The 24,091-nt window shown below is 45.3% G+C and overlaps 1 protein-coding gene across 2 annotated transcripts in view; it reads left to right on the top strand.

The window, feature by feature from the left end:
• Window positions 1–17,136, top strand: part of LOC143838215 (spermatogenesis-associated protein 7 homolog) — a 91,044-nt gene extending 73,908 nt beyond the window's left edge. For both annotated transcript variants that reach the window (XM_077339240.1, XM_077339231.1), the window contains one exon: window positions 16,183–17,136. In XM_077339240.1, the coding sequence (XP_077195355.1) occupies window positions 16,183–16,311 (129 nt within the window). In that variant the 3' untranslated portion in view covers window positions 16,312–17,136. The remainder of the gene's footprint in view (window positions 1–16,182) is intronic.
• The last annotated feature ends 6,955 nt before the right edge of the window (window positions 17,137–24,091 follow it).

Below are 24,091 nucleotides of genomic sequence, written 5' to 3'. Positions count from 1 at the left end.
CAGAAGAAGTCAACATTTCAGGAGTATTTTGGATGGTTATTGCTGTCTTTGAGGAGTGAGTCAGTTGTTGTTGCTGTCTTTGAGGGGTTAATGTGCTTATTAATAGAAGCAGAAGAAGAGTTGGTTCTTATATGCTGATTTTCTTTTTTGTCTACCCGAAGGAGTCTCAAAGCAGCTTACAGTCACCTTCCCATTCCTCTTCCCACAACAGACACCCTGTGAGGTGGGTGAGGCTGAGAGAGCCCTGATATCACTGCTCAGTCAGAACAGCTTTATCAGTGCTGTGGTGAGCCCAAGGTCACCCAGCTGGTGGAGGAATGGAGAATCAAACCCAGCTTGCATATTAGAAGTCTGCGCTCCTAACCACTACACCAAACTGGCTCTGCACTGCTGGAATTCCAGATCTTTATTGTTTAGCTGCATTATATATGTGCTTTAACAGTGATCTTGCAAGCAAGATGATTACGGGTGTTGGAGCACCTTTCCTTTGAGGCAAAGTTGAAGAGTATGGGACTTTTCAGTTTAGAAAAGAGATGACTAAAAGGGGACATGATCAACGTCTATATAATTATGCATGGGGTGGAAAGAGTTGACAAAGAAATTTCTCTCCCTCTTCCAAAATACTAGAACTCAAGAATAGCCCATTATATGTAATATATGTAGTATTTCGCTCTTTTCTAAATAAAAAATTAATTGAAAAAAGCAAACAAACAAAAATAGTAACATACACTTCTGATGTTCCATATCTTTATTGATTAGCTACATTATATATATGCTTTGACAATGACCTTGCTATAGAACAAATAGGCAAGACACGGAAAACATGGTAACAGTAAATAGGCTTTTTAATTACACAAGTGAGATATTTGCTAGACTATAAGGCTTACCTCATATGAATTAACTATATTTATCATAATTGGGTGGCTTAAATATGATAATAGGAGCAGGTATCACCTGTTTGATGCAGGAATAAAAGATCACATATGCTGAAGCCACAGGACTGCTTCATCTTCTTAGATTCGAATATAGGGTTGTTTGACAGCATTCTCTGAAGCAAGAGGTTATGTGGGAGTTAGCCATGTTCACAATAAAGGAAGATTAAGAGGTAATCTGGATAATTATGAAGTAATAACTTCACAGAATGGTTTTGTGTCATTCTAAGCGACACGACTGTGATATAACAGATAGTTTGGGTAACTTTCGTGTTCAGACTAGTATAGATAAGAACAGTCAGAGCCCAATTGTAGATTGTTGTTTTTAGCTTCAAATGTATAAACTTTATTGTCCTGGACAAATGTGTCCCCAAACACCTATTCTTTAACAAGCCTACCTTAATGAGTGATGTTGATAGCCAAACCCATTTGGCTATCAATGCCAAGAAACTAGGTGAGCAGAAAATGTATTTTTCTGAACTAACCACTAAGATGCATTTCCAAGTATATCCTATTTTCGGTAATGGATGGCAAGCATAGCAGCTGCAATCCAATAACTGGTTTGTTTTCTACAGAGTCTTTCTAAATAAATTTTCTTCTGAGAAAGCTATGGAGTTAAATAAGAGGGTGGCATTGTATTGCTGCCATTTGTGTAATAGCTTTAACTATACGGCATCTTACAAATGCTTTCTTACCCCGTAGTTTACAGAAATTATGTCTTATACAACTGGGGGGTGGGGGACATGTTAGCTACTCAACAGTTCTTACAGCCTGATCCCAGAGCTCATCATTTATTCTCCCCTGGGAGGGGGGGGATTGGGACAAGGAGACTCCTGTGGTTGAGACAGCCCAGGGTCTGGTGCTGCATAGCAGCAGACAAAACCTTGTCTGCGACAGACCATTCACTCAGTTGTGCCAACAGGCATGCCTTTTCTTTTGCTGAAATAAGCAAGATCCGTAGTGTGCATGTCTAAACAGCATATGTAGAGCAAATCATAGAATCATAGAGTTGGAAGGGATCTCCATCGATTCATAGAATCATAGAGTTGGAAGGGACCTCCAGGGTCATCTAGTCAAACCCCCTGTATTATGCAGGACACTCACAACCCTGTCGCTCATCCCTGTAACCTGCCACACTCTTGAACCTTCACACAATCAGCCTCTCTGCCAGATAGCATCCAGCCTCTGTTTAAATATCTCCAAAGATTTTTTAAACCACCTCCCAAGGAAGCCTGTTCCACTAGGAAACCGCTCTGTCATGAACTTCTGAATGTTTAGATGGAATTTCTTTTGCATTAATTTGATCCCATTGGTTCTGGTCCGTCCCTCTGGAGCAAGAGAGAACAATTCTGCTCCATCTGGCAGGCTTTTAAATACTTGAAGATGGCTATCAGATCCTCTCTCAGTCGTCTCCTCTCCAGGCTAAACAGACCAAGCTCCTCCAACCTTTCCTCATACGTCTTAGTTTCCAAACCCCTCACCATCTTTGTTGCCCTCCTCTGGACACGCTTGTTTGTTCTACAGGGGACATGGGAGGAGATGTGTATTTAGTAGAATTAGATTAAGAACTTCCTGGAAGTTTTCATTGCAAACTTCCAACTCTTTTGAGTACCCCTGCTTGCCCCCAGAATGAACAGTCTGAATAAAGACAATAGAACTGTTAGACAGCAATCTCTCTCTCCTCTCTTTCTATAAAAAGTTGTTTATTTTTCTTTAAGTGGCCCGGTGCATTGCTCCTCTCTTGCATACCCAAACCCTGCCGACACCCTTGATGTAGCACATGAAAAGGTACATGTAAGGCTGTGATGGGAGTAGAAGAAAAGCATGGCAAGCACTTCCCTCCCCAGCAGGCCCAGTTCATAGTAACCCTGTGGATGATTTACATTACAGGGTTTTGTTTAGCCAGTTGGGTAGCTAATCTGCTTCACATGTTGTACTCCACATATGATTACTGTCAGAAGCACCTGTTTTTCTAGCAACTTCTTGGGGCTACATACTGAGGGACAACTATAATTAACTCGGTGCATGTGCCACAAAAGGCACAAAATCCTTTAGAATGCTCTTGCCAAACATGTGCAGCTGCCTATTGGTCAGAAGCTGACTCACAGCCAATCAGGGAATCTGCTGAAGGGACTGATCTCCCAGCATTTCACTGTATTCTAACCTTGTTGAGCTGGACACAGGAAAGCTTAGAGGAGTATAAGCTCTCACAACTAATGGGAGATTGGCTGGGAATGGGTTTCTGATTCTCCACCAGAAAAAACACACACTACTACATAGTATAGTTGGAGATCAGACATTTCCCTGCCACAAAAGGAAAAAAGAGAGAAGCCGTTTCTCTTCCCTCCCCTCAAAGCTGAGATAGAAGCAATCTTTCTGAATTTCCCATTGCAAAAGGAAGAGGAGGAAGAGATCAGTTCTTCTCTTTTCTCTGTAATCCAAGCAATCCACTCCTTTTCTTTCTTTTCCAAGTCAATTGCTTAGGATGTAGAGAAAAGAAGTGACTGTTTATACTCCATCTCATTCCAAATGGAGAGCTTAACCATAAAAACTAGGGGCAAATTCTTCCTTTTTCAAGCTCAGAGATTTGAGTGTGGAGAAGAGAATGAGAAAAAAAAAGCTTTTTTGTACCCCAAGTTTTAATACCCAAAGAAGTCAAAGTGGCTGATAGTTGCCTTCCCTTTCTCTCCTCACAACAGACACCCTGTGAAGTAAGTGAGGCTGAGAGAGCTCTGACTGAACTATGGCTGGGACAAGGTCACCCAGCAGGTCTCCTGGATCTTAAAGTGGCTGATACTCGCCTTTCCTTCTTTTCCCCACAACAGACACCCTGTGAAGTAAGTGGCTGAGAGAGCTCTGAGAGAACTATGACTCAGCCAAGGTCACCCAGCAGGTTGCATGTGGAAGAGTGGGAAATTAAATGCAGTTCTCCAGATTAGAGGCTGCCACTACACTACGCTGGTTACTGATCCTCTTCCTCCATGTGCTACACTTTATAAAATCTGAGCTACAACAGTGTTTCCAAGTTAGGAAGTCAGAAGAACATTAGTTGAAAGTCAGCTTCTGATTCTCCACCATGACCCAAAAAAGGAGGGGGGGGGGGAGAAAAAAGCATTTTGCTTAGCACAGAGCAAAATTTTCCTAGTAGGAGGTCAGAAGCCAAGATCAAATAAGAGATCTCTCATCAACTGGGAGTTAGTTTCAGATGGCTGCAGGAATCCGGATATTAACAGATTGTGAATAGCTGAACTGCTCATTGATTGATCAGCTGCCTGACTGCCACTGGTGAACAGGTTGTAAGCCAAAATGAGAAGCATTCAAGTATCCCTAATGTATAGTGGTGTGACTCAGGTTCAAATCCATATCCAACCACTATGTGACCTTGGACATGGTCTCTTAGCCTATATACAGGCCTGCTGTGGGAAAACAGATGCAAATGTGATATCTGTACACCGCCCGTGGCGCCGCGGGCGCCACGGACTAAATAAAACAGTAAGGGGTTCTGGGGCGGGATGTGTCCGGGATGAGGAAGGGTCCGGATTGGACCCTTCCTCATGACAGACAACCGGAGGGACCAAACGGCAGGCGCAAAGCGCCTGCCGATTGGTCCCTCCGATTCCCAGCCCCAGCAACTGCGAGCCGCGCTCAGCGCGGCTCGCAGTTGCTCCCGGCCTGACGTGGTGAGAGGCGCGAAGCGTCTCTCACCGCGTCAGGCCGGCCCCAAGGAAGCCCCCGCCGCAAACACAACACAAGACTCCAGCCGCCGAGAAGCTGCAGAAAAAAAAAAAACACCCCCGGAGGAGCCTTTCGCCGCTAGCGCGACGAGAGGCAGCAGAAAAAAAAACCCCTGTAGGAGCTCCAAGCCGCCGCGCCGACGAGAGAAAGCAGAAAAAAAAACCCCTGTAGGAGCTCCAAGCCGCCGCGCCGACGAGAGAAAGCAGAAAAAAAAACCCCTGTAGGAGCTCCAAGCCGCCGCGCCGACGAGAGGCAGCAGAAAAAAAAACCCCTGTAGGAGCTCCAAGCCGCCGCGCCGACGAGAGCTAGCAGAAAAAAAAAACCCTGCAGGAGCCTTTCACAGCTCCAAGCAGCAGAAAAAAAACCCCGGAAGGAGCCTTTCACAGCTCCAAGCAGCAGAAAAAAAACCCCGGAAGGAGCCTTTCACAGCTCCAAGCAGCAGAAAAAAAAACCCTGTAGGAGCCTTTCACAGATCCAAGCAGCAGAAAACAAAACCCTGAAGGAGCCTTTCCCAGCTCCAAGCAGCAGGAAAAAAAACCCCTGTAGGAGCTCCAAGCCGGCACGCCCACGAGAGCTAGCAGAAAAAAAAAACCCTGCAGGAGCCTTTCACAGATCCAAGCAGCAGAAAACAAAACCCTGAAGGAGCCTTTCCCAGCTCCAAGCAGCAGCTCCCTGTAGGAGCTCCAAGCCGGCACGCCCACGAGAGCTAGCAGAAAAAAAAAACCCTGCAGGAGCCTTTCACAGATCCAAGCAGCAGAAAAAAAAAACCCTGTAGGAGCCTTTCGCAGATCCAAGCAGCAGAAAACAAAACCCTGAAGGAGCCTTTCCCAGCTCCAAGCAGCAGGAAAAAAACCCCTGTAGGAGCTCCAAGCCGGCACGCCCACGAGAGCTAGCAGAAAAAAAAAACCCTGCAGGAGCCTTTCACAGATCCAAGCAGCAGAAAAAAAACCCCGGAAGGAGCCTTTCACAGATCCAAGCAGCAGAAAACAAAACCCTGTAGGAGCCTTTCCCAGCTCCAAGCAGCAGAAAACAAAAAAACCCTGTCGGAGCCTTTCACAGCTCCACGCAGCAGAAAAAAAAACACCTCCTGGTGTCCCCTGGGTCCTAGCGCCCATTGCATTCCTGGTTGCAATGGGCTTTCTTGCTAGTATCTGAATAAAATGGTGACAGATTGGCAGCTGTTCATCCTAATGAAAATTCTAATGAATCCCTCTTTTTAAAATATAGTTAATACAGTGGTGCTAGTTGCCATTATTTCTAGTAATCCATGTTCTCTGGAAAACTTTGGAAGTGACCATTGCATATCTGGTTTTCATAGGTATATGAGGTGAAGGAAATGAAGGTAGAGCAATGAGCAGAGACTGTGATTCAGCAGCTAATGTAATCCACAAGGTCATCTTCCAGTCATACAAATTAATAGATCTCCTCGCCTAAGACAATCATTCCAATACTCGTTTCTATGCATAGCATTTCAGCTTTCAAAGAGGAGAAACATAGGCGACGTCCCTTCCCTATTTGTGATAGAATGTGTACCTACAGGGAACTGAAGGAAACATTTTGCTTGTATCCTCTGGACTGCAGGCAGTACAGCAGGCAGGGGAGTGACATGAAGGGACTATATTCCCATATCCACCATGTGGATGAGAGAGGCATATATTTTGCTTGTATTCTTTGGAAGGCAGGCAGAGAAACATCAGTGCAACAAACATAAATTCCATCTTCATATAGCACTGATTGAGACTTAGTATCATAGTAGATGAGATTCAAAAGATCTGAGGAAGGATCTTGGGTCTCTCTGTGTGAGAGATCAGGGATCCAAAATCATAGTGAAATTTCTCTACATTTTCAGTTTTATTTAAAACAAGCTATGAGCATACACTATTTGCATCAAGACACAATACTGGAGGAGGAGGGATGCAACCTTTCTTAATTCAGAGCAAAATGGGACAATTCTTTTCTCCTTTTTTGCACAAATTTTCCCATAAATATGTAAAAAGGGGGGGGGTTAAATTAAAATGGTTGTATGATCGGTTGAGTGGAACAAAACTTTTCCCCTTCTCATGCTTTACTTCATTGTGATCATTTAATTCAGTGGTTCTCAACCCTCCTGCAACTGGGACCCCTGCAGTGGTGACAGCAGCAGGGGTCGTGGCGGCCGCAGTAGCAACCCAAAGAGGGTTGTAGGGTTGTGCGCATACTGGCAATCATGGAAGGCAGAGGTGGCCAGCGCCAGTGCCCGCACAGTGCCAGCATCCTTCCCTCCCTGGCCACTTCGGCCTTCCATGACCACCTGCACGCATGCAACCCTATGACCCCCTTTGAGTCATCACCACTGCCACCAGCAGTTCTCAATCCCTTCCCCTTTGGGTTGCCAAGGCAGCAGCAGCAGCCTTGGTGACTCCCCTGAAACGGTGGATTGACCCCGCTGGGGGTCGGGCCCCTCGGGTTGAGAACTGCTGATGTAATTGATTTAGCATTTTTCTTCCAGAAGATAGCCAGCCTGGGAGAAAAGCACTACAATTAAATGAGTGTAGTGGAATGAAAATCCCCTTATTCACATGTATAATATATTTTTCTTAAAATAATAGGCCCACCTCCCCCTATTTGAAAATATTAGGAAAGGAGGGAAAATTCACATGTCATACCTTCTGGTCCATGTTCTGCAAGCAAGGGGACATATTTACTTTTTGTCTGGAAATTAGGTGGTCAGGAGGCTTCCTTGTATATGGGGTTGGGGGAGAGGGACAATCCCTGAGAGTTTTATGAAAATTAGATAGGACAATGGTGTTTCTGACTGAAACAAATAATAGAATAAAGAATGCAAAAACATCTCATTATGGTATGAAATAATAAATGGAAATGAACTGAATAATAAGTCTATAGCCTTTCTGTGCCTTTCAGCCTTTCTGTGCCTTTCTGTCTATAGCTCCAGTTACTGCTTTCTCCTTCACACAAAAGCCATCAAAACATTGCTGAGAAAGAAGATGCCAAAAGATTGGAAGCAGCTAAGCCATGGGGGATAGTCTACTCCCACATCTCAGCTGTTTGGGGCTCAAAAAAGCCCCAAATGGAGCCCCTTTAAGTAGCCAAACCATGAAAGCAGGCTGCCTCCAGGGCCCAGCTGTTTCTGGTCTAAACAGCTCAGGCTCAGTTGTTTAAGTTCGGAAACCGCTGAGTCACAAGAGCAACCTGCTTTCATGGCTCAGCTGTTTAGAGCCTGACACAACTGAGCCGCAGGAGCAGGTTGCCCCCATGTTTCAGGCACAAACCTCGTGAACCCAGTTTGGTTCATATTTAAATCGATTGGGTTCATGGTTTAGTCTGTTGTTTGCCCATGAACTGAACCACATTTTTGTGGTTCATGCCTATCCCTAGCTGAAAGATCCACTTAGACCACTTGAATTCAAGTGGGAATTGTGGTGCGTTCTAGTGTTTAGAATTTATTGAATGCTTTGTCTATCACAGGCTTTCTGAAACCCCTGAAACATTCTTCAGGTTTTGAAAAACCCCAGAAGTGGCATGGCATACAGAATATGGTTGGGAAGCATAGATGTGTACATGCCCCTCCCATTCCCACCCCCTCCAGGCCCATCATTGGTCATTTTGGGAGGGTGAAAAATGGGTCAACATGACCATATATGGTCATATCGCCCAATAAATGTTTAACACATTAAAATATCTTTATAATTAACTCCCACCCATTGAGGAAATCCTTCCAGGGCCGTCAAAGAACCCCAGGTCTCATGAAAGCCTGGCTGAGAAAGCCTGTTCTAGCGCCTCAGCCTACTTCTTGTTTTCTCTCTGCTGTATGTTGCTATTGTATTAATGGTCTGCAGTTAGAGAGTGCCTTTTTGTAAAATCCTGCTGCAATGAAAGTCACTGAAAGCAAACTCAAAAAGTGTGGATTGGATTTTTACTCGAGTTCTGCCAACATGATGCCACATAGGAAAAGCCATCTACATCAACTAATGATCTGCTGTGTTAATACAAAAAATATGTGGGTGGGGTATTAGGCCTTTATAGTCACCTATAGAGTTATTTCACATGTATTTTAGCTGATCCTATTTTATACTCTCCCTATATCAGTGACCCTCACAACATTCCAAACATCTGCAGATAAATTATGAATTATGTGAAGGAGAACTCAGTGCAGCCAGGTGTAAGAACCTATTGATGCCCCCAAACAGAGTTTTCCATAGCAACTCGATCAAAGAGCCCATTTAAATCTCAAAGTGAACCCATTGTTTTCCCATTAGACAATTTGGGCTTATAAAAGTAGCCAACATTTGTGTTAAAAAAAGAATAATATTTCCATAGTGATAAGCAAGCTCTACTTTGTCACCATGCATTTTCTCGTCATATAATAATTATTATTACTGCTTAATAAAAGGTTAGCTCAGCTGAAGACAGTGTAACTTCTGAGTCAACAATGATAGTTGCAGCTGAGGCTGTCAGATTTACGTAACGATTATCTGTAAAACATTGTAAATATTTGACAGCACACCCAGGCATAACATAACATCCTTTGTCTGGACAGGAAACGATGAAGTAGAACTTAGTGAAGTGTAAAACTAGGCCAATGAATAGCACAGAATTATTATGCATAGTATTGAGAGTCAGAAATGTAATGCATTTCTGTTCTGAAAATAACACCAGTGCTGTTCCCTAGTACAAGGCTATCTGGATGCCTACTGACATCTCTGTCTTAAATAGCTCCATTCCATGGCCAGTAATCACAAGAGTAATGGTTTTGATCTCAGCACTCCCCAAACATACTAAACGTGAGAGATATGCAATGTGAAGATTGAATACTTGTTTCAAATGCTACAGCTTGGTTTAGGCATTAGTTGAAGCCATGGATTAATGAAACTAACTCTGGTTAGTGCAGTGGTCCCGATAGCAAGCCATTCCACTCTATGTTTAGATCAGGTCAATCAAACGAGGATTGGGAGCCAGGCTGTAAAGTCTTAATGATGGTTTTGCATGTTAATTCTGGCTTATTCTATGGCAACACTTTCTCAGGCTGCAGAGAAACTGGCACTTGTAAAGGCAAACAAGGGTTTAACTGGTTATCTGTGAATAGAATCCTGGGCCCATTCCAGGCACAATGGATAATATTATTTCAATGTACTTTAGAAATCAACATTCCCATTTTGCACAAGAAAATCCACCTACAAAAGCACATTGAAAGTGCATTATCCAACGTGTGTGGAGTGGGCCCTGGTTTCACAAATTTGCCATAGTTAACATAGTAATTAGCCATAGTTAACCATGGTTTAGCATTATGTCTAAACTGAGTCTCTGCCTGAGTTATATGTTCAGTTCCCTTATATATAACATTTATAACATAAAACCATGTCATTTTTAAAACTATCGACTTCAGTCCTCGTTTGCCTTGACAAATCCTAGTATCATTATCTTTACTCTGACTAATCGTTTCTGTAACTGGGAGTGTGTGTGGGTATTGATAGGGTACAAGCTACTATTAAGCCAGGATGTCCATGTTTGTGCATCTCAGAAAACCTTGTCCAGAATACAGGCCACCTTGGATTACCTGATTTAGGTAATGTAAAGATCTACACAAGTTCCTCAGGGAAAGTGACCACTTGCCCTCTTGATGCCTGACTGTCTTGGCTGCTCAAGACAAGTGATCAGTGGATAGGAGGCCCTCTGGGAGAGATTGTCAACCTCTCCCTGGCTATTGGGGAGTTCCCAGAGGTGCTGAAGAGGGCAGTGGTTCATCCTTTGATGAAGAAACTATCAATGGATCTGCAGGACCTGGCCGACTACTGCCCAATCTCGTATCTTGCATTTCTGGGTAAGGTGGTTGAAAGTGCTACCACAGACCACTCCTGGCCTTCTTGGAGGAAACTTTAACACTTGACCCATATTAGTCAGCCTTCCATCCTGGCCATGGGGTGGAGACAGTGCTGGTCACTTTGACGGATGACCTCTGACGCCAGCTGGATATGGGCATTTCACCCATTCTCATGATGTTAGATCTGTTGGCCACATTTGATGTGGTTGACTATGAGTTGTTGGCCTGCCATCTCACGGGGGCCGGGACCCAGGGAAGAGCCTTACAGTGACTGCACTCCTTTCTCTGAAACCAGACATAGAAGGTGGCAGTGGAGGAAGAGTTGTCGCATCCCATACATTCTCTCCCCTACATAGTTCAACATCTTTATGTGCCGTCAGGCCCAGCTGGTACAGAATTATGTGCTGGATTGTCACAAATATGCAAATGACACCCAGCTCTATCTCCTGATGGCTGCTCAGACACCTCCCCCCCCCCCCGATACATTCACAAGATGCTTGGAAGCTATAAATGGTTGATGGAACAGAGTTGCCTGAAACTCAATCTCTTTAAGACAGAGGTCCTGAGGCTGGGCAGGGAGGTGACCGATCACACACTTTCCCATCTTGGCTAGGGTGCAGGCCTTGGCCAGGAATTGGGAGTGGTCCTGGATTCCTCCCGTTCTATGGAGGCCCAGGTCATGGGAATAGCATGCACAGCATTTTTTCACCTGTGCCAGGCAAAGCTACTAGTGCCCTACCTATCCTCAGACTGCTTGGCCACAGTTATCCATGCAACGTTCACCTCCAGATTAGATTTCTGTAACTCACTCTATGCGGGCCCTCTCTTGTTCCTGACCTGGAAATTGCAGCTGGTACAAAATGTGGTTGCTAGGTTCCCCACAGGAACATCTTGGAAGAACCATATCCAGCCAGTGATGAGGCAGCTGCATTGGTTACCGGTTGCCACCCGGATCAGGTTCAATGTTTTGGTGTTAACCTTCAAGGCCATCTGTGGTCTGGACCCCTCATATCTGCAGGACCACCTTTCTAGTTATGTCCCTTGCAAGACATTATGCTCTATGAGTATGAATCTGTTGGAGGTTCCAGGCCCAAAGGAAGTTCACCTGGCCTCGACCAGGGCCAGGGCCTTTTTGGTCCTTGTCTCTACCTGATGGAATGAGCTCCAAGGAGAGCTGTGGGCCCTGTTGCAATGGGCCTACAAAATGGAGCTCTTCTGCCAGGTTTTTGGTTGAGACCAGGGCAAGGAAGATTGGGGGCCGTTCACTGAGTAGCAAGAACATCAGGCTCCCCCTGGGATAGTCCCACTGAGGCACTGAATTAGAAGGTGTGTATAGTGACCCGGTGCTTGCACAGGGGATACCTTTTTAATCAAGGGTAATGAGTGAAGGGGAAGTAAAGCTTGGATGCTGAAGGGATTATTCCTGAGTGTATAGGTGACCCATTGTTCTGAGTTATACATCTCTCCAGGACAAGGAGGGGGTAGTAGCCAGGCAGCCACTCTGACTCATGCCCTGACTCATTCCCAGACCTCTATCTGGCTGGCACCCATTTTGGTCCACTGTGGCTGAAGCAGTACCCTCCATACTTAAAATATTGGGGTGATAAATAAAGGGGTATCTCCTGCTTTGTAACCTACAAAGAAGTTTCTGACTGCTAACCACCACGACCACAAAAATAATAATAAATATTTAGCATGAAAATTTGTTTCTGGACTACTCCTTGTGCAGCTGGCTTCTTTCATGAAAGTCACTACAATGTATGGAATAGCTCAGACTCTTCACGTCATTCCGTGTTGTCGGGCAGTCATCACAAATGTATTCCGTGCAGGAAATTCAGTGTCACCTTGTGGTGAAGAAAGCCGCTAAAACATTCAATTTTAAACAGTTGTTGCTATGGCACTAATACATTTCAGGCCTCCACAAGTTAATAATGAAAACCCCTGCCTATGAGGAAATAGCCCCAATTGTGACACATGATGGATTTCTTGCATTGTATTTCTTTTTATTTCTTCCACATAAACTTTTCTTTCTAAAAATGCCTTTGACTAAAATTTAGATTGCCCTGTGAGGCACAGTTGAGATTAAAGTGCCAAGCCTGAATACAAAGGGCAAGGAAGGACACCGATTTGCATTCTAATTCTTCAAAAGCACAATGAGCAGGCTATTAAACAACAAAAAGTAATACATAAGAAGTAAGGGAACGGGAAATGTGTGAGGTAGAAGCATCCTGGCCTAGCTTAAGCAATGAGAAGGTGGCTAAAGCTTGGAGAACCTAGCAATTGTATTTGGATAGTGATAAATAGTGACTGCTGGCAAACCTCCACAGACTTCCAACTGAAGTGTTTTGTTGTTTAGCCCAGTAAGGTGAAGGATTTATCAAAGAATTAAGGTTCCTGGCACAGTGGATGGCACTGCTTCTATCATGCCTGGTCTTTAACACTTTGGTTGTGATTCAGCCAAGTCCACTTAATTCCACAGGCTTCGGCAGTCCAAGCCTATCCCTGTTTGCAGTGAAATAAATACCACAGTTAATTCCACTGAAGTATTTTTAGGACTGCAAATGAGGTTTGGCTGCATTGAACGGCAATGGACCGTATCCTCCCATACTATCTAGCCCACCTGTTAAGGTCTGCCTCTCAAGCCTTTCATTCTGTGCCCTTCCTGCCTGCAGAGGTATGTGGGTGAGTGGGGTAGCAACTAGAGACAGGGCATTTCCTATGGTAGCACCTCCCTTCCTCCTTGGAGCTCACCTACTTTCCAGCCCCTGGCCAAAATACATCTTTTACCCAGGGTTTTCATTAGGGATTTTATCTTCTCAGCTTCATTTGATCTGTTTTATCAGCTCTGCTTCTGTTTTATGGATAGTTTTGTGCAGTTTATGTCAAATGACTTTTTAAAACCGATTTTTATATTGGGCTTAGGCAAAACAAGCCTTTAGAACTCGCCTTTCCCTGGAAGACAACATTTCCTAAATTTCCCGAAAGAACAACAAAATCGGAGTCCAGGGGCACTTTTAAGACCAACAAAGACTCATTCAAGGTGTGAGCTTTCAAGTGCAGGCACTCTTCCTCAGACTAATGAACTACCGTCATAACAGTGGAAATTTAAGGCAAAAGCTAATTATGTTAACCTAGTGAATAAGCCCGCTGCAGTCTTAATGCAGCGGGCGCTAGCGGGTCCTCGGAGGCGGGGGGCGGCGCAGGCATGGGGTGGGGCGGCTCTCCTGGGGCGCAGGAGTCTGCGAGGGCGATGGGGCCGCGGCGCGGGTCGGGCGGGCTGCATGGAGTTGGGGAGCGGCCGAGTCAGGGAGCGGTGAGTGTGTTTGGCCGCGGCTGGGCGCATGGCGGCTCGGTGGGCCCCCGCGGCGAGCTGGCAAGCTGGGTCGGTGGCGCGGCGAGGAGGCGAGGCGGTGGCGGCTGGGTCCGGAGGCGAGTGATGGCAGTGGGCATGCGGGTGCGGGCGAGGAGGAAGGGGCTTTGCGCCTCTGATTAGGCAATCCTGCGTGAAGGGGCCAATTGCAAGCTGTGCTATGCACGGCTCGCAATTGGGGCCTTGGCGGCGGAGTGACAATCGTAGGGGCCAATCGGCAGGTGCTTCACACCTGCTGATTGGGCCCTCCGATTGTCACTCCGGGGGAAGGGGCCTATGGGCACCCTTCCCCATCACGGACAGGGCCCACCTTAGGTGCCCTTAACGGATTATATTATCCGCTCCGCCAGGAGCAGTTAAAGATTAGCAAACTGTGTCACGTCATCCAAATTCAGCCATATGATAATTCTTTGCTGAAACAGCCAGTCAGTCCCCTTGAATTCAGTCATAGTTCACAAAAACAATGCAGAAATAAACTATGTTAGTGATTAATGGCTGTCACTTTACCATTTGTTGCTGGCCCCAACCATCTCCACCCAAGTGTGAAAACATTCCTGCAAGTGAGAAGCTGTTGGCAACTATCTTGTCCTGAGACCATAGAGCTAAATTCAAAATTACATTACATATTACTAGCATTACATTACAGGCATACTGTCCCAAATAAAATAAATTAAAAAGAAGAGAGGATTGTGAAGAATGTGGATATATGAGTTGAATGAGGTTAGCATGCATAACGAGATAAAAAACCTATGTCCTTGTTGAGTCCAGGGTATGCCATTGTTTTGAGAGTTGTAATAACTTACATTTCTGCAATCTCCCTTTCTAGTCATAGAATCATAGAATCATAGAATCATAGAGTTGGAAGGGGCCATACAGGCCATCTAGTCCAACCCCCTGCTCAGCGCAGGATCAGCCCTAAGCATCCTAAAGCATCCAAGAAAATTGTGTATCCAACCTTTGCTTGAAGACTGCCAGTGAGGGGGAGCTCACCATCTCCTTAGGCAGCCTATTCCATTGCTGAACTACTCTGACTGTGAAAAACTTTTTCCTATCTAGCCTATATCGTTATAGTTTAAACCCATTACTGCATGTCCTTTCCTCTGCAGCCAATGGGAACAGCATCCTGCCCTCCTCCAAATGACAACCTTTCAAATACTTAAAGAGGGCTCTCATGTCCCCACTCAACCTCCTTTTCTCCAAGCTGAACATTCCCAAGTCCCTCAACCTGTCTTCATAGGGCTTGGTCCCTAGTCAATCAATCTAGGCAACCAATCCCCCTTCTCCATGCTTTAAAGTTCCCGCAATGCCCGCTATTTTTTTTTATTCATACTTCTCAGTTTAAGCACCTATGCATTTAATCATAGACACATAGCGCTTTTTGAACACCACCCCTTATGGAATCACGAGTCTTTTGATGGGCGGGGGGGGGGGGCTTTAGAAAGGCATGCTTTGTATTATAACTTCAAAAAAATCTTTTATTTCTGGCATAGCCTGCACACTTGTCCACCTATTTGTTGCTCCAGGCTATTCTCCCCAGTACAGAGGGGGTGCATGGGCTTCCCTCGATGGCTTGCTTGGCAGTGGGGTGCAGCAGGGCCAGTTGGGGCAGTTCTTGGAAACTTTCAAGAGGCATGCTTTGTGTTACAACTTTGGGAAAAAAATTATTTTTGGTATTGTCCATCTATTCATTGCTCTAGGATGTTAGCCATTTTTAAAAAGCCATTTCCGTCCCTGGGAACAAGGGAGAGGGAGGTGGGTGTGAGGGTGGGACGAGGCAGGGCCTTTAGCACATTTGAGCCTCCATACCTTCCCTCTGCTGGTTGCTCTCCGGTAGCTAGCACTAAATAAGTTGGTGAATCCACTTTATACGATTCCCCAACTAGCGTTTTAAAATGGAGGATGTAGCTAGCCAGTTACTGCCCAGATGCTGGGTGTTGGCGACTTCATATGGAGGGGCCAAAATATAACTACATTTAACAGGTGCAGATATACTCTATGTATAAATCACATGCTTGATGCTTTTACCCATGGCCCATCAGATGTTCCAGACTGCCTCTAGAAAGGCAGAAAGAGGCAGAAAGCAAAACTGGACATCTTCAGTTCCAAAGAGGCAGAAAGTGATGTGTCAAGATGAACATAAGATTCCCAGGCATCCTGAGGTATCATTTGAAATATCAAAACTATACAATTCAATAAGACTCCTGCAGGAGATATGCCTAGTGTACTTTACCTAAAAACTTCTGTCACTCAGTGTAATTCCAAAAATACATATATAGTCACAAACTACTCATTCTCTCTTCCCCACCCTATCTCCCATTTTTAATCAGGTAAAAATGCAAAGAATTTTTCGTGCCCTGGAGAAAGATTTGAACAACCACATTAATCTGCCAGATCCTTCTATCAGTTACCTTGGCTTGGAATGCAGGAGTGGTCACCTTATTGCACCAGCTATGTAGCCATTCTCCAGCCTCTGTGGAGATCTTAGCATCTGACTGAAGCAGTCAGAATTTACAGGTACAGAATGAAATTTTCTATACAGGTAGGGGACACCTCAATGCAGAATAGACCTTATTTATAATGCCTGATATTTACATTTGCATTGGGAAAAGCTTGTGCAAGCAATGAGCTGAAGAAGATGTATACCATTTTATCTGATTCCCCCTTTCCACTGTAGAACCTGACACTGTGGTACATTTTGTTTGTAACAAGATCATGCCCGATTTTTAAAAAAATTTAAAAGAACATACGAGGATGGGTATGTCATCCGACATAGGGATATCACATACCATTGAGACAATTGATTGGAATAGTACTCACAATATCACAATATTGTGATAGAAGAGGTCGCTGGGGGAGAGGTGATAAAGAATCATGCACTCGACTAAGCAACAACGTTGTTTAAGCAACAGAGAAATGTGCCACCCATGCAAGAGAAGTAATGCCTTCCAAAACACAGTGGGAACTTGTATAACAGCCACATGTTTAGTTTGTGAACAAAATGAACTGCGAAAGATTTCAGACCTTGACTAAGTTTCTCCATACCTTTGAGCTAAAGGCCAATATATATTTTGTTAAAATTTAAGTGAAGAACAATAGATCATAGAATTAGTGAAGGACTAGATCCTCAGCACACACCAGTTAGATATCTAAAGGAACAATATAATTTGATGACTTTATGCTCATTAAATAGTTATAGGAGGAAACAACCACTGATGAAAATGCCGCATTGAAAACGGTACAAATCTGGAGGCCATTTCTGTTGTTTGTTTATCATTAAAGAAGAGATAAGATAAACTGTATTTTTATTTTGATTCATTGTTAAATTGTTCAACTGTTAATTATAGCCTAGGGTAGGTTCTTTCTTCTATTATTATATTCATTTCAAACCATCCTTTTTTTGTAGAGAAACAAAGAAATAGCTTTTGAACAGTCTAAACGGGTGTCGGACATAAGGGGGGGGGCAGAACAGACCTATCCAGAATGCTCCTTCCTCCCACAGGCAACTGATGTAAGGGAGGGAACAGGAGCCTATTAGAGGTGGGTGGGAGGAGTAGGTGGAGCCATTTTGGTTCTGGCTTCAACATGGTAGAACAATCTTCACTTCAGTGGCAGCCTAAAGCTGGGAGTCACCGTAGCAGCATTCATACCAGCTCAAGGTTCCAAGGCAAGGCCTCTCACCTCTCGGATCAGCCTGCAGGGCTCAGAGTTTGCACATGGGGGGAGGGGAGTCCAGACAATCCTCTGCTGGGTTTGCTGGCAGCCAGTGCCACTGCCATATTTTTGGCCCCACCACGAGGCAGCAGCTGTGCTTTAGCCGATTGGAGGCATTCTTCAGCAGTTTCTTCCACACAGTCTTGTCACTCCGCCGCAACCTTCCCGCCACAATTAATACAGTGAATGAACTGGAGACCTGTTGGCCGCCATTGGTAGTGAGGTTTGATGGCTTCAGGCGGCTCTCTTCTTCTGAAGTGGACAAGTTGCTAGGTTCGGTCAGGCCAACCACCTGCCCCTCTTGGCTCCTCAAGGGAGGTAGCCAGAAGATAGGAGGCCAGCTCCGAGACATCATCAACTCCTCCCTGAGTACGGGAGAGTTTCCTGAGTGGCTCAAGGAGGCGGTGGTCCGCCCTGTCCTGAAGAAATCATCGCTGGGCCCACTGGACCCTGCTAACTACCACCCAGTGTCTCATTTAGCGTTCCTGGGCAAAGTGGTAGAGAGGGCTGCTGCGGACTAGCTCCTGGCATTCTTGGAGGAAATTTCAGGACTCGATCCATGTCAGTCTGGCTTCCGCCCTGGCCACGGGATGGAGACGGTTTTGGTCGCCCTGCTGGATGACCTCCATCGCCAGCTGGATAGAGGCGGGTCAGCCGTGTTGGGCCTTTTAGACCTATCAGCGGCTTTTGACATTGTGGACCACGAACTGTTGATCCATCGCCTGGCCAGTACGGGGATACGGGGCACAGCCTTGGGCTCGATATGCTCCTTCCTCCAGAACCGGTCCCAGAGGCTTGCTGTGGGGGAAGAGTTCTCGCGGCCCTATAAACTCCCTTGCGGGGTCCCTCACGGTGCTGTCCTCTCCTCCACATTGTTTAACATCTTTATGCGCCCTCTGGCCCAGCTGGTACGGAGCTTTGGGCTGGGTTGCCATCAGTACGCTGATGACACCCAGCTCTATCTCCTAATGGACAGCCACCCGAACTCCCCCCCGTAACCATTTGTCAGATGTTTGGAAGCAGTGTCTGAATGGTTCGAGCAGAGTTGCCTGAAACTCAACCCCTACAAGATGGAGGTCCTGTGGCTGGGGGAAAGGGGGCAGGAACAGGCAGCGCATCTACCCACCCTAGCAGGGGTGCAACTTACCATCGTGCCCCAAGCTAGGAATAATTGGGGGAGGGTTGGGATTTTTAGCCGTCATGTTAGTAGATTGATGTTTTAATGGGAATTTTAATGGAGTTAGTTGTTGTGACCCGCCTTGAGCCTGTCGGGAGAGGCAGGAAATAAATCTAATAATAATAATAATAATAATAATGATAATAATAATCCCACTACTGCGTGTCCTCTCCTCTGCAGCCAACGGAAATAGCATCCTGCCCTCCTCCAAGTGACAACCTTTCAAATACTTAAAGAGGGCTATCATGTCCCCTCTCAACCTCCTTTTCTCCAGGCTGAACATTCCCAAGTCCCTCAGCCTATCTTCATAGGGCTTGGTCCCTTGGCCCCAGATCATCTTCGTTGCTCTCCTCTGTACCCTTTCAATTTTATCTACGTCCTTCTTGAAGTGAGGCCTCCAGAACTGCACACAGTACTCCGGGTGTGGTCTGACCAGTGCTGTATACAATGGGACTATGACATCTTGTGATTTTGATGTGATGCCCCTGTTGATACAGCCCAAAATGGCATTCGCCTTTTTTACCGCTGCGTCACACTGCCTGCTCATGTTTAGTTTACAATCCACAAGTACCCCAAGGTCTCGTTCACACACAGTGTTACCTAGAAGCGTATCCCCCATCCAGTAGGCATGCTTTTCATTTTTCTGACCCAGATGCAGAACTTTAAACTTATCTTTATTAAATTGCATCTTGTTCTCATTTGCCCATTTTTCCATTGTTTTCAGATCTCGTTGAACTCTGTCTCTATCTTCCGGAGTATTTGCCAGTCCTCCCAATTTGCTGTCATCTGCAAACTTGATGAGTAGTCCCCAACCTTTTTTTGGCTGGGGACCGGCAGGGTGATGGCCATGCCTGCGCATCGCGCGATTTTGGGTGCACATGCGCGGCCCTTATTCCCTCTCCCCCCCCTCCCGCAGTAAGAAGCTTCCCGGGCCGCAAGCTTGCGGCCTGGGAAGTTTTTTACTGCGGGGGGGCGGGGAGAGGAAACCGTGGCCCGGCGCCCTGGCCTTCGCGGCCCGGCACTGGGCCGCCGACCACAGGTTGGGGACCACTGATCTAGATCATTAATAAATATGTTAAAATATAAATATGTTAAAAAGTACCGGACCGAGCACCGAGCCCTGAGGTACGCCGCTACTCACCTCCCTCCAGTCTGATGAAACACCATTGACAACAACTCTTTGAGTGCCGTCTCTAACCAATACCCTATCCACCTAACTGTCTGAAAATCCAGATTGCAGTCCTTCAATTTGTCCATCAGAACATCATGGGGAACCTTATCAAAAGCTATAATAAAATCCAAGTAAACAACATCAACTGCATTTCCACAATCCAGCAAACCTGTTACTTGGTCAAAAAAGGAAACCAGGTTGATCTGACAGGACCTGTTGGAGACAAAACCATGCTATCTTCCTTGGATCACCAAATTGTCCTCCAGATGTTTGCAGGTCGCTCCCTTTAATATCTGCTCCATTATCTTCCCCACAACAGAGGTCAGACTCACTGGTCTGTAGTTTTCCGGGTCATCCTTCCTCCCTTTTTTGAAGACTGGAATAACATTTGCTCTCTTCCAGTCCTCCGGGACATCTCCAGTCCTTAAAGAGGTCCCAAAGATGATGGACAAGGGTTCTGTAAGTTCTCCGGAAAGTTATTTGAGCACTCTCGGGTGCATTTCATCTGGCCAAGGGGATTTGAACTTATCCAGTGCAGCTAAATGCCTCTCGACAACCTCTCTATCCATGTCAACCTGTCACGCAGACACTATCCTTTGGCTACTGCCATCTGTAGATTTGCCTAAACCCTTTGACCTGTGGGAAAAAAACAATGTAAAATAGGTGCTAAGCCTTTCTGCTTTCTCTGCATCTTCCATTAGAGTTCCATTTCTCTGCATCTTCTGATGATTGATCTACAGTGCCTAGTAACCTGTAGGTACTCTTCTTTAGAGCTCTGTCCTTCCCTCCATTTCCTGAACTTTTTCCTTTTCTTTCTTAGTTCCTCTTGAAGTTCTCTGTTCATCCAAACAGGCTTCTTAGAGCTCCTGCAGTGTTTTCGTCTTTCTGGGATAGTCATCGATTGAGCATGCAATAGCTCTTGTTTGAGTAGCCCCCACCCTTCACATGCTCCCTTCTCTTCCAGCATTCTTGTCCATGGTATGACACTCATCATGTCTCTGAGTTTATTAAAGTTTGCCCTACGAAAATCCAACATCTATATCTGGCTACAAGCTTTCTTGCCTCCCCATCTCAAAAGGAATTCTATGAGGACATGGTCACTTCCCCCTAGGGTCCCCACCTCCTTCACCTCATCCACCAACTCTTGCCTGTTGGTCAGTATTAAGTCCAGTATGACTGAACCTCTTGTGGATTCATCTACCATTTGATAAATGAAATTGTCAGCCAGGCAGGTAAGAAAGGTGCATGACTGAGGATGCTTCGCAGAGTTTGTTTCCCAGCACACATCTGGGAAATTGAAGTCACCCATGATGACAAGGCACTACCGCTTGGATATTTTCTCAAGCTGCTCACAAAATGCAGCATTCACATCCTCTCGTTGGTCAGGCGGTCGGTAGCAGACACCAACCACCACACTGTTTGTTTTCCCCTCGCTTATTTTCACCCAGATGCTTTCCACTGTAGATATGCTCTCCTTCACTAGAATTTCTTGACAGGTAAGCCCTTTCCTCACATACAGTGCCACTCCTCCACCTCTTCGATCTATTCTGTTTTTTTCTGAACAGTTCATATCCATCCACTATTACATTCCAGTCATGAGAATCATTCCACCAAGTTTCTGTGATGCCTACTCGATCATACCTTTCCATCAGCATGAGAAGTTCCAGCTCTTCCTTCTTATTGCCCATGCTTCGGGCGTTAGTATAAAGGCATCTGAATCCTTTTACTTTTGGTTCCCTATGACGGTTTATGCACTGGGAACTTCAGTGCCCCAGCTCCCGTGCAGGAACACAAATTGGAGGCAGCTGAGGTGCACCCGGCCAAGTGGTCCCCCGTGTGGGTGCAGGAAGAGGTGGAGCAACCAGCCATGACTAAATCTCCAGTCTGCAGCCCGGCATGAAACCTCCAGTGCGTAAATGGTCGATGAGCTGGCCTTGCCGGTTGAGCTGCCCTCGATCGGTCTCCTTTCTTACACTCCCTATATTGATCGTCTCCTTCCCCTTGTGGCTTCAGTCCTGATGAATCTCCCCAGGTTCCTGCCAAACACATTCTTCCCCAGCTTCGACAAGTGCAGTCCATCAGGTGCTAGTAGGCCTTCTTCTTCAAGAAAGCCTATCCCATTGTCCCAGAAACCAAATCTCTCCTGCCGGCATCAACTATCTTTTTTGCTGGTCTATTTTTGCTCTCACAGGGCCCTGTTGACAGAGTCTAAATATACATAGAAGCTGATCATAGGCAGATTAAGAAAACAGATTTATTGAATAACAAACTATATACGAAAGAGGAGAAATAGAAGCCTGTCTGTCTGCTCTAGCTGGAGAGAGGAAGAGAACAACTAACTGTTCTCAGAACAGGGGAAAAAACTGAATGCGCCTATCAGAGACAATAAGGAGAGCTATTTGAAATAAGGTGAGATCTCTAACCTTGCTACTCTAGCTAGCTGTCCCCTTTAATGCCCCTGCGGGATTTTCCAGTCGCTTCTTTGTTTATATGCACAATAGATCTTGCATATTCTACTATTCACAGCCTATTCAGGGAAAGCAGAAGAGGAATAAGCTAATTTCAAATCTATTTTTAAAAGGGCTATAAATTTATTTAAATCTCAGAGTACTGTTGCCTAATTGAAATGATAACTCAGCATGGTTCCATTAAATGAAATGAAACTGTTCTAAAGCACTGACTAGTCTTGCCCTTGTACAACTTAGTTCCTTGATTCCTAACAACTCAAAGGAGACCAACATTTGTCTTACAAGAGCCTACCTCTTGGGACTAAGTTCTTATCATCCTTTTAAACAGCACCACTTGGGCATCTATTCCCTGGGCGTCTTCTCGTTTCCATTTACACAAACCAAACACTTAACCTCAGAGCTTATGCGTACACACTGATGTTATATTGAATTTAACAAGATAATAAATATCCTCCCTCATCCATAACCTCTTCCTCTAATTTGCCTGTAAATTTCTAGGCAAGAAAAGTAGGCAATAACATGATACTTCCACGAGGCAGCAATTACAGGGAGTTGGGAAAGGCACATTAAAAAAAAGACAATCATACAAATTCCGCCCAAAACTTTCGAAAGAGAATAGGAAAGATTATTCAATATTTGGAGAAACAATTCTGGACTCTGACCAGAAATTATATTTATTTAATTACCATCTTTCATTCTGAGGGTTAAGGTGGATCACATAATTTAAATAATGCAATTAGACAGCATCAGAAGAAGAGGGTTTTTTTGTCGCCCCCCCCCTTTCACTACCAGAAGGAGTCTCAAAGCATACAATCACCTGCCCATCCTCTCCCCACAACAGACACTCTGTGAGGTAGGTGGGTCTGAGGAGGTTCTGAGAGGGACTGTGACTAGCCCAAGGTCACCCAGCTGGCTGCATGGAAAAGAAGAGCGGGGAATCAAACCCACTTCTCCAGATTAGAGACCATTGCTGTTAACCTCTACTCTAAACTGGCTCTCATAAAACATCTACTGAACAATGCAATAAGACTAGGACTACAAAAGTATAACAGAAGGCAGACACAGTAGTACATAGTGAAATAAGCACGGAAGACTTCTTGACTTCCTTAGACAGACCACTCCACAAGGTGGAGGCTACAGTCAATATTTAATGGGTACTGGCAGCTCTCAAGCATATTGATTTGCAGGGTGGCATGTTCAAAGGCTTTGATCAAATGACCAAAGCTGTTGTGGTGGTGTGTAACAGGACAGACCAGAACCAATGGGATTAAATTAATGCAAAAGAAATTCCATCTAAACATCCGGAAGACGTTCTTGACAGTCAGAGCAGTTTCTCAGTGGAACAGGCTTCCTTGGGAGGTGGTGGGTTCTCCATCTTTGGGAATTTTTAAACAGAGGCTGGATAGCCATCTGACAGAGAGGTTGATTCCGTGAAGGTTCAAGGGGGTGGCAGGTTACAGTGGATGAGCGATAAGGTTGTGAGTGTTCTGTATTGTGCAGGGGGTTGGACTAGATCAGTGGTCCCCAACATTTTTATCAACGGGGACCACTCAACACCTTTTACTGAGGCCCGGTGGGGGGGGATAGTTTACTCCTCTACTCTCAACCACTGCCCCAACGCTCTCTGATCACTATGGTAATGTTTAAACATCCCTTCAAAATAAGATACAGACACGCCACAACAATGAACATAAGGAACATTTTATTTT

The sequence above is a fragment of the Paroedura picta genome, chromosome 1, assembly GCF_049243985.1.
Source record: "Paroedura picta isolate Pp20150507F chromosome 1, Ppicta_v3.0, whole genome shotgun sequence".
Lineage (NCBI taxonomy): Eukaryota > Metazoa > Chordata > Lepidosauria > Squamata > Gekkonidae > Paroedura > Paroedura picta.
This window is presented reverse-complemented; position numbering and strand designations above follow the sequence as displayed.